Source organism: Ranitomeya variabilis, chromosome 6 (genome assembly GCF_051348905.1).
Source record: "Ranitomeya variabilis isolate aRanVar5 chromosome 6, aRanVar5.hap1, whole genome shotgun sequence".
Lineage (NCBI taxonomy): Eukaryota > Metazoa > Chordata > Amphibia > Anura > Dendrobatidae > Ranitomeya > Ranitomeya variabilis.
Window position 1 is genome coordinate 59,461,972 of NC_135237.1, and position 16,382 is coordinate 59,478,353.

The 16,382-nt window shown below is 47.2% G+C and overlaps 1 protein-coding gene across 1 annotated transcript in view; it reads left to right on the plus strand.

Moving 5' to 3' along the window:
* Positions 1 to 16,382, plus strand: part of PITRM1 (pitrilysin metallopeptidase 1) — an 83,355-nt gene that overhangs the window by 7,306 nt on the left and 59,667 nt on the right. Inside the window, exons 2-4 of the mRNA XM_077268536.1 lie at positions 2,933 to 3,035; positions 3,228 to 3,334; positions 7,464 to 7,615. Of these exons, the coding sequence (XP_077124651.1) occupies positions 2,933 to 3,035; positions 3,228 to 3,334; positions 7,464 to 7,615 (362 nt within the window). The remainder of the gene's footprint in view (positions 1 to 2,932; positions 3,036 to 3,227; positions 3,335 to 7,463; positions 7,616 to 16,382) is intronic.

Sequence of the window (16,382 nt, forward strand, 5' to 3'; positions counted from 1 at the left end):
CTGCTGACACACTCCAGCCACATGAGGTCTGGCATTGTCCTACATTAGGAGGAACCCAGGGCCAACAGCACCAGCATATGGTCTCACTAGAGGTCTGAGGATCTCATCTCGGTACCTAATGGCAGTCAGGCTACCTCTGGCGAGCACATGGAGGGCTGTGTGACCCTCCAAAGAAATGCCACCCCACACCATTACTGACCCACTGCCAAACCAGTCATGCTGAAGGATATTACAGGCAGCAGATCGCTCTCCACGGCGTCTCCAGACTCTGTCACATGTGCTCAGTGTGAACCTGCGTTCATCTGCAAAGAGCACAGGGCGCCAGTGGCAAATTTGCCAATCCTGGTCTTCTGTGGCAAATGCCAAGCGTCCTGCATGGTGTTGGGCTGTGAGCACAACCCCCATCTGTGGACATTGGGCACTCAGACCATCCTCATGGAGTCGGTTTCTAACCGTTTGTGCAGACACATGCACATTTGTGGCCCGCTGGAGGTCATTTTGCAGGGCTCTGGCAGTGCTCCTCCTGTTCCTCCTTGCACAAAGGCTGAGGTAGTGGTCCTGCTGATGGGTTGTTGCCCTCCTATGGCCCCCTCTGCCTATCCTGGTGTACTGGCCTGTCTCCTGGTAGCACCTCCAGGTCTGGACACTATGGTGACGGACACAGCAAACCACCTTGTCACAGCTCGCATTGATGAGCCATCCTGGATGAGCTGCACTACCTGAGCCACTTGTGTGGATTGTAGAGTCCGTCTCATGCTACCACGAGTGTGAAAGCACAACCAACATTCAAAAGTGACCAAAACATCATCCAGAAAGCATTGGTACTGAGATGTGGTCTGTGGTCCCCACCTGCAGAACCGCTCCTTTTATTGAGGGGGTCTTGATAATTGCCAATAATGTCCATCTGTTGTCTATTCCATTTGCACAACAGCATGCAAAATTGATTGTCAATCAGTGTTGCTTCCTAAGTGGACACTTTGATTTCACAGAAGTTTGATTTACTTGGAGTTATATTCTCTTGTTTGTATTCCCTTTTTTTTTTTTTGAGCAGTGTATTATTAAAGGGGTATCCTAGGATTGCAATAGGCCATGAGTTGTGTTTTTATACTGCAAACATCGGTTAGAGGGGCTATTTGGTGCCATCCAGCTGGAGGGTCAACTCTCTAGTTTCCTGCTCTTCTTCAGGTCCCTTCCAGTCTTCGTGAATTAAATAACTGCCCTCCAAAGCAATGATTGTACTGTAGAGACAGCGAGGCTGAGGCCAGTGACTAGCGGCTGCAGTCATGTGAATGTACAACACATCACATGGCTGTATACCTGTTGATAGGAGATATATATATGTTTACGTTTCAAAACCGGCGCCTGCGCTGTGTACTACTGTGCTGCGCAGACGCAGTAAGCTCTGGCCGTCTGACGTCCCAGCCAGGCTTGCACACTGCGCCTGCGCAGGGATTGCGGCCAGCCACCTTTGGAATCTAAGCCCCGCACTGTGTTATGCATTATGCACCGTGCGGGGCTGGGATTCCAAAGGTGGGTGGCCGCACTGCCCGCACAGGCGCAGTCTGCAAGCCTGGCTGGGACATCAGACGGCCAGAGCTTACTGCGTCTGCGCAGCACAGTTGTACACAGCGCAGGCGCCGGTTTTGAAACGTAAACAGCGCTGAGGGGGCGGCGCCGAAAGCGCAGGAAGATTGGAGTGATGGCAGAGGAGCTGGTCAAGCTGGGGAGTGAGGACCCGCCTCCCTGGCTAGAGACAGGAATTGTGGCTAAGTATAAAAACTCTTTATTTGGGGTATATTTGAACCTAAAACTAAAAGAGCCACCTTGTTAGAATGCAGCATTACTGCTGCACAAGGTGGCTCTTTTAGTTTATAACGGCTGGAGGGGGTGACAGTGGCCCTTTAAGTTAACAAATGTTGAGGGTTGTTTTTTAGGGGGACATTCATGGTGGGAGAGTGTCTTCCTCCCCATATCTCCACATACAGAGCCGGCACCACTGGGTGCTGACAGGACCTTGGTGAGGTCACGGTCTTGTGATCAATCACGTGGTTGAGGAGTCACAAGGTCTGGGCTTAAATGGCTTAGAACTTTCAGTGTTCAGTGTGTGCACCTGCAGAAGGAGCTGCAGGAAAGTGCTGCATGGACTTGTGAACCTCAACGCTGCTAACAGTAGGACTGTTTGTTCTACCACTATTTTGGTTTTGTTTTCCTGTTTTGCCCAGAGGGCTGTATTTTCTTTACTGCACCTTGTGTTTTATGCTGCCTACAATAAACCAAAGGAAGTTCTTAAAGCCGCAGTGTACCCGTGTCAACCTCCGTGTGCAGCCGAGAGAGCCCCTCTACCACAAGATTTAGCAACTATTCTTCCCATACATACATACTCGGTGGGGAAAATGAAAAAATAAAGGATTGGAGATATTGAAATTCAACATGTCAGAACGATTTTGCCAGTTGTGAAATGTGTGAGACCTAGTGATGTGTATCTCACGGCTGTACCGTCAATGACATCTCCGAGCTAAAAGCGCCAAGACCTGGCCACATGATGCCTTGCTCTGTGTACCAGTCATAAATAGACATAGGCAAATCGTGTTTTCAGAGCAGAAGAGGACTTGAAGTCTAGTGCCACATATTGGAAGTAGCAACCCGAGAAATCAGAATGCATCCTTTAACATCCTTTAACAAGGTTTCCCACATGACTTAGGATAAAAACCTGAGGTGTAATGTTTCATTTCTCCTTATGGAAACAGACATGCCTGACAATTTGCATATTTAATTTCTCAGAGGAGCATTGCATGGCATATAAGTCTCCTTACCCTGGCATGCACTCTGTCCATAAGGCGAAACGTTGCTCTCTTAGACTCCAATCATAGAGAGACACAAACAGCAGATACTAATATATTTTTTTTTCGTTTTCTCTTATCTTTTTCCTTAGTGCACTTTTCAAGAATCCATGGAGATGGCAAACAACCTCAGCGAGCGAACGAGCGTTACAGTATAAGCCAGGCGACCGTATCCATGGATTCACAGTGAAGGAGGTATGGCGTCGTCATGCTGTAAAAAATGTTTGACGGAAAGACAGAGACCCCCTGATGGGGAATAGCTAATGTATCCCAATGCATTCTGCTTAAATAATGTAATCAGAAAGGACTGGTATTATACATAGTGTAAATCTATGGAAAGCTCCTGTGTATTTAATACAATATGTATATTTTTTTATTTGACTACAGGTCACTCCTGTCCCTGACATGTTTTTAACTGCAGTAACGCTGAACCATGAGGGCACCGGGGCCAAATATTTGCATCTTGCAAGAGAAGACACCAATAACTTATTCAGGTAATGCTGCGTCCCACTGTTGATACTTCATGTGCATAAAGCACATTTATGTCCATATTATGTTGAGTGCAATGTTCCCCAAGCAGAAGATCAGCTCTTTTGCCTGCTGAGCAGTGCACTGCAGAGCGGCTTTTTTTTAGTAGGCAGTGGGGGGAGGACTGCCACCGATCTTGTGCACTTATGTACTACCTATCATTTAAAAAAAAGAAAAATGATGGCTATTCTTTAAAGAGAATTGTCACTCAGCACATGACGTGGTGTGTGACTAAAATGGGTTAATTTATCTCTTCTCGCTCAATCTTGCATTCAACCTCTGTTGTAGCTTCAAATTGAGGATAAATCGCACCCCAACACAGTCCACACACCCCGGATACACAACACATTGCCACCACTTGTTAATCACGTGGTGACACTTCCCCGAAATATTTACTGCTGTCCTACAGTGACAAGGCCACATATTCTTTGAGAGGCTATGGATTCCTTAGAGCTGGGATGGGCAGTTAATTTTCCTGAAGGTCCACATGAGACCATGACTGTTGTGGAGGGACGAACCATAATGCTGCTCAATATTAAAATTAATTATTATTCCATATTAATGTTGTATCACTTTCTTGTATTGAGTATGCTGAATTATAGTGAGCCCAGACACAGCCTCCCCGATGTTCAGTATGAGCCCACACATGGCCTCCCCGATATTCAGTATGAGCCCACACATGGCCTCCCCGATATTCAGTATGAGCCCACACACATGGCCTCCCCGATATACAGTATGAGCCCACAAACATGGCCTCCCCGATGTTCAGTATGAGCCCACACATGGCCTCCCCGATATTCAGTATGAGCCCACACATGGCCTCCCCGATATTCAGTATGAGCCCACACATGGCCTCCCCGATATTCAGTATGAGCCCACAAACATGGCCTCCCCGATATACAGTATGAGCCCACACATGGCCTCAGTCCCAGTGAAGTCAATGGGATTTAAAGAAACCTCGTGCCCACTGTGCTTTCTTTTTTATGTAGCATAAACTTGCATGCAATGCAGCTATAAAATATATATATATATATATATATATATATATATATATATATATATATATATATATATATATATATATATATATATATATATATACATACATACAGTGGGGCAAAAAAGTATTTAGTCAGTCAGCAATAGTGCAAGTTCCACCACTTAAAAAGATGAGAGGCGTCTGTAATTTACATCATAGGTAGACCCCAACTATGGGAGACAAACTGAGAAAAAAAAATCCAGAAAATCACATTGTCTGTTTTTTTATCATTTTATTTGCATATTATGGTGGAAAATAAGTATTTGGTCAGAAACAAACAATCAAGATTTCTGGCTCTCACAGACCTGTAACTTCTTCTTTAAGAGTCTCTTCTTTCCTCCACTCATTACCTGTAGTAATGGCACCTGTTTAAACTTGTTATCAGTATAAAAAGACACCTGTGCAGACCCTCAAACAGTCTGACTCCAAACTCCACTATGGTGAAGACCAAAGAGCTGTCAAAGGACACCAGAAACAAAATTGTAGCCTTGCACCAGGCTGGGAAGACTGAATCTGCAATAGCCAACCAGCTTGGAGTGAAGAAATCAACAGTGGGAGCAATAATTAGAAAATGGAAGACATTCAAGACCACTGATAATCTCCCTCGATCTGGGGCTCCACGCAAAATCCCACCCCGTGGGGTCAGAATGATCACAAGAACGGTGAGCAAAAATCCCAGAACCACGCGGGGGGACCTAGTGAATGAACTGCAGAGAGCTGGGACCAATGTAACAAGGCCTACCATAAGTAACACACTACGCCACCATGGACTCAGATCCTGCATTGCCAGACGTGTCCCACTGCTTAAGCCAGTACATGTCCGGGCCCGCCTGAAGTTTGCTAGAGAGCATTTGGATGATCCAGAGGAGTTTTGGGAGAATGTCCTATGGTCTGATGAAACCAAACTGGAACTGTTTGGTAGAAACACAACTTGTCGTGTTTGGAGGAAAAAGAATACTGAGTTGCATCCATCAAACACCATACCTACTGTAAAGCATGGTGGTGGAAACATCATGCTTTGGGGCTGTTTCTCTGCAAAGGGGCCTGGACGACTGATCCGGGTACATGAAAGAATGAATGGGGCCATGTATCGTGAGATTTTGAGTGCAAACCTCCTTCCATCAGCAAGGGCATTGAAGATGAAACGTGGCTGGGTCTTTCAACATGACAATGATCCAAAGCACACCGCCAGGGCAACGAAGGAGTGGCTTCGTAAGAAGCATTTGAAGGTCCTGGAGTGTCCTAGCCAGTCTCCAGATCTCAACCCTATAGAAAACCTTTGGAGGGAGTTGAAAGTCCGTGTTGCCAAGCGAAAAGCCAAAAACATCACTGCTCTAGAGGAGATCTGCATGGAGGAATGGGCCAACATACCAACAACAGTGTGTGGCAACCTTGTGAAGACTTACAGAAAACGTTTGACCTCTGTCATTGCCAACAAAGGATATATTACAAAGTATTGAGATGAAATTTTGTTTCTGACCAAATACTTATTTTCCACCATAATATGCAAATAAAATGATAAAAAAACAGACAATGTGATTTTCTGAATATTTTTTTCTCAGTTTGTCTCCCATAGTTGAGGTCTACCTATGATGTAAATTACAGACGCCTCTCATCTTTTTAAGTGGTGGAACTTGCACTATTGCTGACTGACTAAATACTTTTTTGCCCCACTGTGTGTGTGTGTATATATATATATATATATATATATATATATATATATATATATATATATATATATATATATATATATATATATATATATATATAGTGAAAAAATTGGAACAGCATCAAATTACTACCTTACAAGGCATGCAGAGCTCTTCTAACCAGCAATCCAATGGTCAAAAAGTAATAAACTCAAAAAAAGGAAATGCAGCACAAAATAATTGAGAAAAAGTGGCAACGTTTCGGATGTGTTATCCTTTGTCAAGCACAAAGGATAACACATCCGAAACGTTGCCACGCCGTTCAGGCATTAAAGTCCACTTTTTTTCAATTACTTTGTGCTGCATTTCCTTCTTTTGAGTGTGTGTGTGTGTATATATATATATATATATATATATATATATATATATATATATATATATATATATATATATATATATATATATATATATATATAATCTCATTTATTTTGATTTATTATTTATCTTGATTTTTTTATTCTATTAAACCAGAGAGGTATGTGACACAATATAGTTAGTAAATAACATTACCCCTATGTCTACTTTACGTTAGCACAATTTTGGAAACAAATGTTTTAAGTTATAAGGGTTAAAAGTTGACCAGCGATTTCTAATTTTTTCAACAAAATTTACAAAACCATTTTTTTAGGGACCACCTTACATTTGAATTCAGTTTGAGGGGTCTATATGGCTGAAAATACCCAAAAGTGACACCATTCTAAAAACTGCATCCCTTAAGGTGCTAAAAACCACATTCAAGAAGTCCCATAGACATGAATGGGCGAGTGTCATATAATTTCTTTCTCGCTTCATTGGGGGACACAGGTAACCATGGGTGTATGCTGCTGTCACTAGGAGGCTGACACTATGCAAATAAAGAAGTAGCTCTTCCCCGGCAGTATACACCCTCCGACAGGCACCAGGCAACTCAGTTTTTGCTTGTGAATGCTGACTTTCTTTTATTTATTTTTTTTTCCTTTGACTGACCCAGTCTTAGGAAAAAAATTGGATGTGTGCACAGACCCTTAGGATAACATGGGGTCGAGCCCTATCTAGTCAAAATGAAGATGGCTTTCCTTCAAGTTATAGGGTCTCTGTATGATCCCTTATCTTGCCTCATGCCTCTAGTACCTCTGTAGTGTAATGCTGCCACTTGTGTCAGGAGGGGGCTGTCACAGACTGATAAAACACTAGTCACACGTTTTTAGGTCAAACACAAGTGAAATCTCCATTATTTGATTTCGGGAGATGTCGCACAATGAGTATGAAAGAGCATTTGTCAAACTATGATGTGGACATTTGGGAGCCAGAGAGGAATTATTTAGGACGTTTTCCATCCACTTCCATCAGTGTCTCTCTATTTCTTAGTGTACAGTTCCGGACGACTCCTATGGACAGCACCGGCGTCCCACATATCCTGGAACATACAGTTTTATGCGGCTCCCAGAAGTTTCCCTGTAGAGACCCTTTCTTCAAGATGTTAAATCGATCCTTGTCAACATTTATGAATGCGTTCACAGGTAAGATCATTTCACCTTCTCACAATGATTAAACCCTCTACCCGTACCGCGTTCAATGTGTGAAATTTTCTTTTATTTTTAGTGTCTTCTCTTTTCCATTTTGCACTGAACAGCTCCATTGCAGACATACTTGCATGTATTCCTGTATTACTATTGGAGCACAATATGTGAAATCTCTTCTTGTAATTGAAAGATTCATATTTGTTTTGGTCCTTTTGCTTATTTGCGCCCTTTTAAAGTAAAAAGTTTCACAATACTTTCAATAAGCTTTAAAATGTCATACATTGGTCGTCCAACTAGGGGAAAAAAATTTAGATTTTGTACTCTACGATACTGGATTACAATTATGCTAAAATGTACTGACATTTTAAAAAGCCACAAATGATGATATGGCCTTAAAGGAAACGGTCAGTAGGTTGCTATGTAATCTGAGAGCAGCATGATATAGGGTTTGAGAATCTAATTCCAGCGATGTATCACTTACTGGACTGTGTGTTGTTGTTTCATTATATTTTAATAGTATTTTATTAGCAGGAGATTATCACTACAGGATTAGTCGTCTTGTGCCATATAGTCATTCTGCTCTGTGTAACCCTATCCGAACAACTGATTGGCTGTTTTCTGTGTACACTATGCATAGGCAGAAAGCTGCCAATTAGTGGTCGTGCAGAGCGTTCAGAGAACTTCTAGATCTGCAGCAGAGAAACCTGATATCAAAACTACAACAAGTAGCCCAGGACAGGTTGCTGGAATCGGACCTCTGCCCCTACATCACGCTGCTCTCAATCAAAAAAAACCTGCTGACTGATTCCCTTTAAACATCTAGGTTATTGAAATGCTTATCCATAGTGGTGACCAGAAAAAAATACAAAACATTGGGAAGTTAATGTAAAAAAGGTGCATATTAAACAATAATGCACAAATAAATGTCACCATTATAGCTATTTTTTAGAAATAAAAATCTATGATGAATCAGACCCTGTGAATAAAAAAGTTTACAACTTTTCATTTATTTATAATTACTCTGTCGCCTCATTGGGGGACACAGGACCATGGGTGTTATGCTGCTGTCCACTAGGAGGCGACACTATGCATAATCTGAAAAAGATTAACTGTGGCTCCTCCTGTGCAGTATACACCCCTGGACGGCATCAGCCTTCTCCAGTTTTTGCTTAGTGTCGCAAAGGAGGCACACCTAAAGATTTTTACTCCGTTTTCCGATGGGATTACAGATGAAGAAAAGAGGGTCTCCTGTGAGACTCCCGGCATGGCTCCTTCCTCGGCCCCCTATTACGGGGTGCCCAGTTGAAGTTGAGATGGCTATTCCCCATGTTGCTCCTTCCCCAGCCCCTCGGGTGCTGGTTCGAAGTCGAGACCCCCCCTCCTTCCCCAATTCCTTTTGGTTTCTGGGTTGAGGTCGAGGCGAGGATAAAGGCCCCCCGAAGGTGACAAGCACCCTCCCTATCCCCCTCTGGGGGTATTAGGTTGAGACACCTCAGGTAGGGCCTGTACAGGCAGCATCCTACAGCTCCCAGCAATGGGCCAGCACACTGCGCCTGCATCCAGGGACCCCAGCCCAGCTGCGGGCTTCTGTTGGGGCCGGGGGGAGTGCAGGCAGGCATGGCACATACAGACACAGGGCTCCCTGCGTCCCTGTCTCTGCGGCAGCACCAGCTCTATACTGCCTCAGGGGGACCCCTCACAGGGCTCCCCTCTCGCTTACAGCCCCACCGCTATCCTGCCTTTAAATCCGGAGGGGTCCGGTTCAGATACGACCCCCTCCCAGACTTTCGCGCCGGCCTGGAGCCCTTCTGGGCCTCAGGCATCTACTTTAGGCCCCGGCTTCGGCCTAGCTGAAGCCACAGCCTCCTCTCCACCCCCCGGCCCGCCCCCGGATGACAAATATGACACTCTACCGTGTCATACAGGGGGCGGATCGAGACAGACAGGGCGCGTTTTTACACAGCCTTGCCGCCTTTTTACAGCTCTCCGCCCCCTTCTCCTCCTCTCTTCTCTGTCTCTGCAGCCATTTTCGGCTGCAGATTAACCCTGCATCTCCCGGTCTGCTGGACCAGGACCAGGCAGCCAGTCTCCGGGGGGCACAGGACTGTGGATCTTCGGCGCTGGACCTAGGGGCACACTGGTGGGGTAAGATCACAGCTGGGTTCTTTTTACTCAGCTGTGAATCCATATTACCTATAAGGCTCCCCTGTAGGTTCTCTACCCCTGTAAGGTCCATCTGCTGGCAGCACCTCTGCACTTTGTGCACTATGCAGGGCTCAAGGTCCAAGAGAACCAGGCAGAACTGCTATTATGCATTCTGCACAGCCTGCGGGACCGGTCTCCCCAGTAGTAGCACGTACCCGCATTGTCAGAACTGTATACAAACTAATGTGTCACAGCCTCAAGAAGCCCCTGCCAATGCCTCAGTGTCTAATGCCACGCCGGAGTGGGCCACTCAGATATCGCAATCTATGACGCAGTCTATAGATAACCTAACTTCCACATTGCTTCAGGCTCTGCAGGGTCATGCCCCGGCTATGACCGTTACCCAGCAAAGGGAGAGCTTGACTCAGGAACAAGATGACCCTGGCACATCCACGTCTAGGTCAGGACGCAAGCGGATCCATAGATCAAGTCCATCTGCGTCATCCCATAGCACACGGTCATCCCCCTCTAGGGAGAGACACCGTAGCTCCAGGTCATCTAGACCGTCCCATTCCAGGGACAGACAATGCAGATCTCCGCAATCCCCAACCAGAGAAGGCCTCCTCCCCAGCCCACCCAGCAGGGGACGCCTCAGTGATACACAGGATTCGGAAGGCATCTGCGACTCTGACTCGGACAGAGAAACGGAGGGGTCCCTGATCCCAATCCCTCCTAGCAATACAGCGCTAGTTGAGGACATAATATTGTCCATCCATCGGGTGCTGGACATTTCTGATCCGCCACCAGAGGCCCCAGAACATAAGATTTCCTTTGAAGGACCTCTGAAGCCGCCTAAGGTTTTCTCTAACCACCCAGAGTTTAAGGCAATCCTTAAAAAACAGCTCTCACAGCCTGAGAAAAAATTCGCTAATCGCAAATATCTGGAGGCGAGGTACCCCTTCCCACAGAAGGACACCAAGGAATGGACAGATCCACCTGAAGTGGGTCCCCCAGTCTCCAGGCTAGCAGCACAGACCCTCCTTTCACTGCCAGATAGCTCAACCCTCAGGGACGCAGCAGACCGGCAGGTAGAACGCATGGCTCGTTCAATTTTCGAGGCAGCAGGGGCATCCCTGGCTCCCGCGTTCGCCTCAGTTTGGGCTGCCAAGGCCATCCTGGCCTGGGCAAAGAATTTACAAGCCTTCCAAGCATCCGCTCCTGAACTGTCAGACCAAGCGGTTCAAATTGCAGTTGTAGCAGATTACATGCTCCATGCAGCTCTGGATTCAGCAAAGGGAGTCGCGGGGATAGCATCAAACGCCATCACGATTCGGCGTATCCTCTGGCTGCGGGAATGGAAAGCGGACGCAGCCTCAAAGAAGTCCCTCATGCACCTCCCCTACCTCAGTGGGAGACTTTTCGGTGAACAGTTGGATACTATGATATCCAACGCCACAGGGGGTAAGAGTACTTCTCTTCCCCAACTGAAACCTAAACGCACTTACGAGAAGCGTAACCAAACTCGATTCCGATCCTTTCGGAATTCCTCCGGCTGGTCCGTCTCACGTCCAGTGCAAAATCGTAACCGTTCCCCACGCAGGGACAACTCGCGATCGACGCAAAGGTCGGACAAGACCTGGCAGTCAAAAGCAGGCCAGTCTAAGCCCAGAGGAGGAAAATCTCAGACTTTCTCTTCCTCATGACTCACGGACTCCGGAAGACACCACACCAGTAGGCGGCCGACTTTTGCTCTTTCATCAAGTCTGGCTGCCTATTACAGAAGACAGGTGGATCATGGAACTAGTGTCTTCCGGATACAAAATAGACTTCACCTCCAACCCACCGGACCGGTTCTTCCTCTCTGTCCCCCCAAAACCGCCAGCCAAGGCTCGAGCCTACCACCAAGCGGTCTCCTCGCTTTATCAATCAGGAGTCATAGTACTCCAATCTGTTCGTAGTTCCCAAGAAAGGAGGCAGCGTACGGCCCATACTAGACCTAAAACAGCTCAACAAATATGTACGGGGTCCGTCACTTCCGCATGGAGTCCCTTCGGTCCATCATTGCGTCCATGGAGAAGGGAGAATATCTCGCCTCCATAGACATACAAGACGCATACCTGCATATACCCATTGCACCTGCCCATCAGAGGTTTCTCAGGTTCGCAATAGGCCAGGACCACTACCAATTCGTGGCTCTCCCCTTTGGACTCGCCACGGCTCCCAGAGTGTTCACCAAGGTCATGGCAGCAACCATGGACGTCCTGCATTCCAAAGGCATAGTAGTCGTTCCATACCTGGACGATCTACTCATCAAGGCTCCCACCTTCAAGGACTGCGAGCTCAGCGTCTCAATCACAACCGATACTCTCAGTCGCATGGGCTGGTTAATCAACCTACAAAAGTCATCACCAACCCCGAGTCAGTCCCTGACCTTCCTGGGAATGTTATTCAACACATCCAGGGGTCTAGTGCTTCTTCCCAAGGACAAGGCACTGGCCCTCCGACTAGCAGTTCGCACCCTCCTCCGCAAACCCCCTCGATCTCTCCGTTTTGCCATGAGTCCTCGGCAAGATGGCAGCAGCAATAGAAGCCGTCCCATTTGCCCAGTTTCACCTCAGACCTCTCCAACTAGCCATTCTCAAGTCCTGGGACAGGAATCCCTTCTCTCTCGATAGGGAGTTCCAGCTAACGTCGTCAACCAGGAGGTCCCCGCACTGGTGGCTCAAGCCAACCTCGCTAGCAAAGGGGAAATCCTTTCTCTCAGGTCAATGGAAGGTTCTGACCACCGACGCGAGTCTGACGGGTTGGGGTGCAGTGCACCTACACCACAGGGCACAGGGCAAGTGGTCCCCAGCGGAAGCGACCATGCCCATCAACATCCTGGAAATTCGTGCCATCCTTCTGGCATTGAGGGCCTTCCATCACTTACTGGCAGCCTCTCACATCAGGATACAGTCAGACAATGCCACGGCTGTGGCATATGTGAATCAAGGGGGGACCCGCAGTAACCAGGCGATGCGGGAAGTGTCACATATCCTCCGCTGGGCGGAGGATACGGGGTCGGTTCTTTCGGCGGTCCACATTCCGGGTGTGGACAACTGGGAAGCAGACTTCCTCAGCCGACAAGGAATAGACTCGGGAGAGTGGTCTCTCCATCCCGAAATTTTTCAACAGATCTGTCTCCGCTGGGGGACCCCGGATGTGGACCTAATGGCATCCCATTTCAATGCCAAGGTCTCCAGCTTCATTGCCAGAACACACGATCCGCGGTCGCTCGGAGCAGACGCTCTGGTTCAGGACTGGACCCAGTTCCAGCTTCTGTATATTTTTCCACCTCTCCCCCTGATATCCAGAGTGGTGAGGAAGATCAAACAAGAGGGAGTTCCAACCATCCTCATTGCACCGGACTGGCCCAGACGCACATGGTATGCCGACATCGTACAACTCACAGCAGACGCCCCCTGGCGTCTCCCCGACCGCCACGATCTTCTATCACAGGGGCCGTTCTACCACCAGAACTCGGGGGCTCTCAATTTGACGGCGTGGCCCTTGAGACCTGGGTTCTAACCCAGGCAGGGCTCTCGACAAATGTCATTGGAACCATGATCAGAGCACGGAAACCAGCCTCTGCCAAGATTTATTACCGTACCTGGAAAGCTTTCTTTACCTGGTGCGAATCTCGTGGCCAGATCCCACTCCCTTATTCCCTACCCAAAGTACTTGGTTTTCTCCAATCGGGTCTGGAGGCCAGGTTGTCATTGGGCTCGCTTAAGAGCCAGGTGTCAGCCCTCTCAGTGCTATTCCAAAAGCGCATTGCTACCAAGCCGCAAGTAAGGACTTTCCTTCAGGGGGTTTCCCGATTGGTTCCCCCCTACAGACGACCACTAGAAACGTGGGACCTCAACCTGGTCCTGACAGCATTGCAGGAACCACCCTTCGAACCCCTTAAGGAGGTCCCGCTCCGCCTTCTTTCCCAGAAGGTGGTTTTCCTGGTGGCAATCACCTCGCTACGCAGGGTGTCTGAACTGACAGCACTCTCCTGCAGACGGCCTTTCCTGGCATTTCACCAGGACAAGGTAGTTCTTCGTACGGTCCCATCCTTCCTTCCGAAGGTTGTGTCCGACTTCCACCTCAATGAGGAAATTTCACTACCATCCCTTTGTCCGGTTCCGGTTCATAGAGTGGAGAAGGCTCTGCATACGCTTGACCTTGTCAGGGCTTTGCGTATATACGTGTCTAGGACTGCGTCCTTCCGGAGGTCTGATTCCCTTTTCCTCCTTCCGGAAGGCGGCCACAAGGGTATGCCAGCTTCCAAAGCTACTCTTGCCAGGTGGATCAGATCCACCATACAAGAGGCGTACCGCCTTAAGAATTCTCCTCTTCCAGCCGGTATTACGGCACACTCTACACGGGCGGTAGGGGCCTCCTGGGCCATTCGGCACCAGGCTTCGGCACAACAAGTGTGTAAGGCGGCCACTTGGACTAGCTTACACACGTTTACTAAACACTACAGGGTTCATACCCAGTCCTCAGCGGACGCGAGCCTGGGTAGATGTGTCCTGCAGGCGGCGGTGCCCTAAGTGTACGGGCCTGTCTGCACAATATTCGTCCATTGCTTCCCACCCAGGGACTGCTTTAGGACGTCCCATGGTCCTGTGTCCCCCAATGAGGCGACAGAGTAAAGGAGATTTTTGTGTACTCACCGTAAAATCTCTTTCTCTTAGCCTCTAATTGGGGGACACAGCTCCCACCCTGTTGCCCTTTCCGGGCTGTTGTAACTGTTGAGTTCTCATATTGTTTCTTGAGCTCGTACATAGTTGCCTTCTTACAGGCATAATTATGTTATTCATGTTACATTCCTCCTGCTGCTTTTGCACAAAACTGGAGAAAGCTGATGCCGTCCAGGGGTGTATACTGCACAGGAGGAGCCACAGTTAATCTTTTTCAGATTATGCATAGTGTCGCCTCCTAGTGGACAGCAGCATAACACCCATGGTCCTGTGTCCCCCAATTAGAGGCTAAGAGAAAGATTTTACGGTGAGTACACAAAAATCTCCTTTTTTATATTTGGGGTTTAAGCTTTAAATAGAAGCAGAAAATGCCTTCTTACACTATATAGATGTCTCACATTTATTCACGTAAGGGAATGTTAAAGAAATAGTTTTGTGAAAATAGTCTTCACTTTGATGCAATCTTTACTCTTAGGCTAGTTTCACGCTAGCGTTTGCATGAGCTGCGGAGGGCTGGGACTACCTCCGTGAAGCCCCGCCCTAGGCCGCACCTCCGCCTCTAGCTCCGCCTACTTCTGCATGCGACCTGCGTGCCTATCTTTAACATTAGGTACGCAGGTCGTGCGACAGTATGCGGTTGCTTCCGCATGCGTCGTTTTGACGATGCGGGAAAAAAAATAAATTGCTACAAGCTGCGTCCTACGCTCGTCGCCGCATCGTCAAAATGAGGCATGCGAAAGCATCCGCATACAGCGGCACGACCTGCGTACCTAATGTTAAAGATAGGCACGCAGGCCGCATGCTGAAGTAGGCGGAGCTAGAGGTGGAGGTGTGGCCGGGGGCGGGGCTTCACGGAGGAAGTCCGCAGCTTATACAAACGCTAATGTGAAACCGGCCTTAGGCTGCATTCACACATCCCTGTGCCATGTCCAAGAGCAGTCTGTTGTTTGTGTGTTTTTTTGGTTTTTTTTGTTTGTTGTTTTTTTTCGGGTAGCCCTCATACGCATGAAGTAGAATGGATGCATTCATGCATCCGTTAAAATCTTGGATCTGAGAGTGAGATCCTTGAGTCTTATTAAGATTTTGAGAATCCGCAATTAATGTCTATGGGGTCCGTGTGATACGGGTGCCGTTCACAAAGCTTCTGAATTGTTGCCGTTTTGCATTTGGGTCTCACAGATTTGTTGAATAAAAACCTGACCGGTCAGGGGTCCTCTTATGGGCTTGAAGCAATCACAGCTCTTCAGTAGAAAAAAGTAGAATATAAAAAAAAGAGTAATTAAAAATGCAAGAAAAAGGTAGAGGGAGAATGAAGGAAAAGTCAGCTCACCAAAATGCCTTGCACCTTGTCTGCAAACATCATCTGCACGGAGCCGTCCCAGTCTAACACATGGTTAATGAAGAAGGAAGGAAAGAAGGGTACTCGAGCGATGAGGAAAGTTCAATCCACCAGTAAGATAAAAAGTACCGTAACTTCTAATTAAGCCATTAAAAACTTGTTTGCAACCAGTATGGGACTCGGTTTAGATGGTACACGTAAGGAAACCAATGTGTTTCAGCCATATGCCTAAATCATGGTATAAGTTACTTTTTATCTAACTGGTGGAGTGAACTTTCCTCATCGCTGCAGCACCCCTCCTTTCCTTCCTGCTGAGAATACAAATGGATCCATTTCTTTCGGCTGGTAGAACTCACGCGAAATTGTGAACAAAGCTTTAGGGCTCATTCACATGTCCTGGATCCATTTCTTTCGGCTGGTAGAACTCACGCGAAATTGTGAACAAAGCTTTAGGGCTCATTCACATGTCCAATATTTTTTTTTTTTTTTTTTCTCCCAAGTACAAAAATATGGACCAATTATTCTGATCATCTTCTGAATAATCATGGAC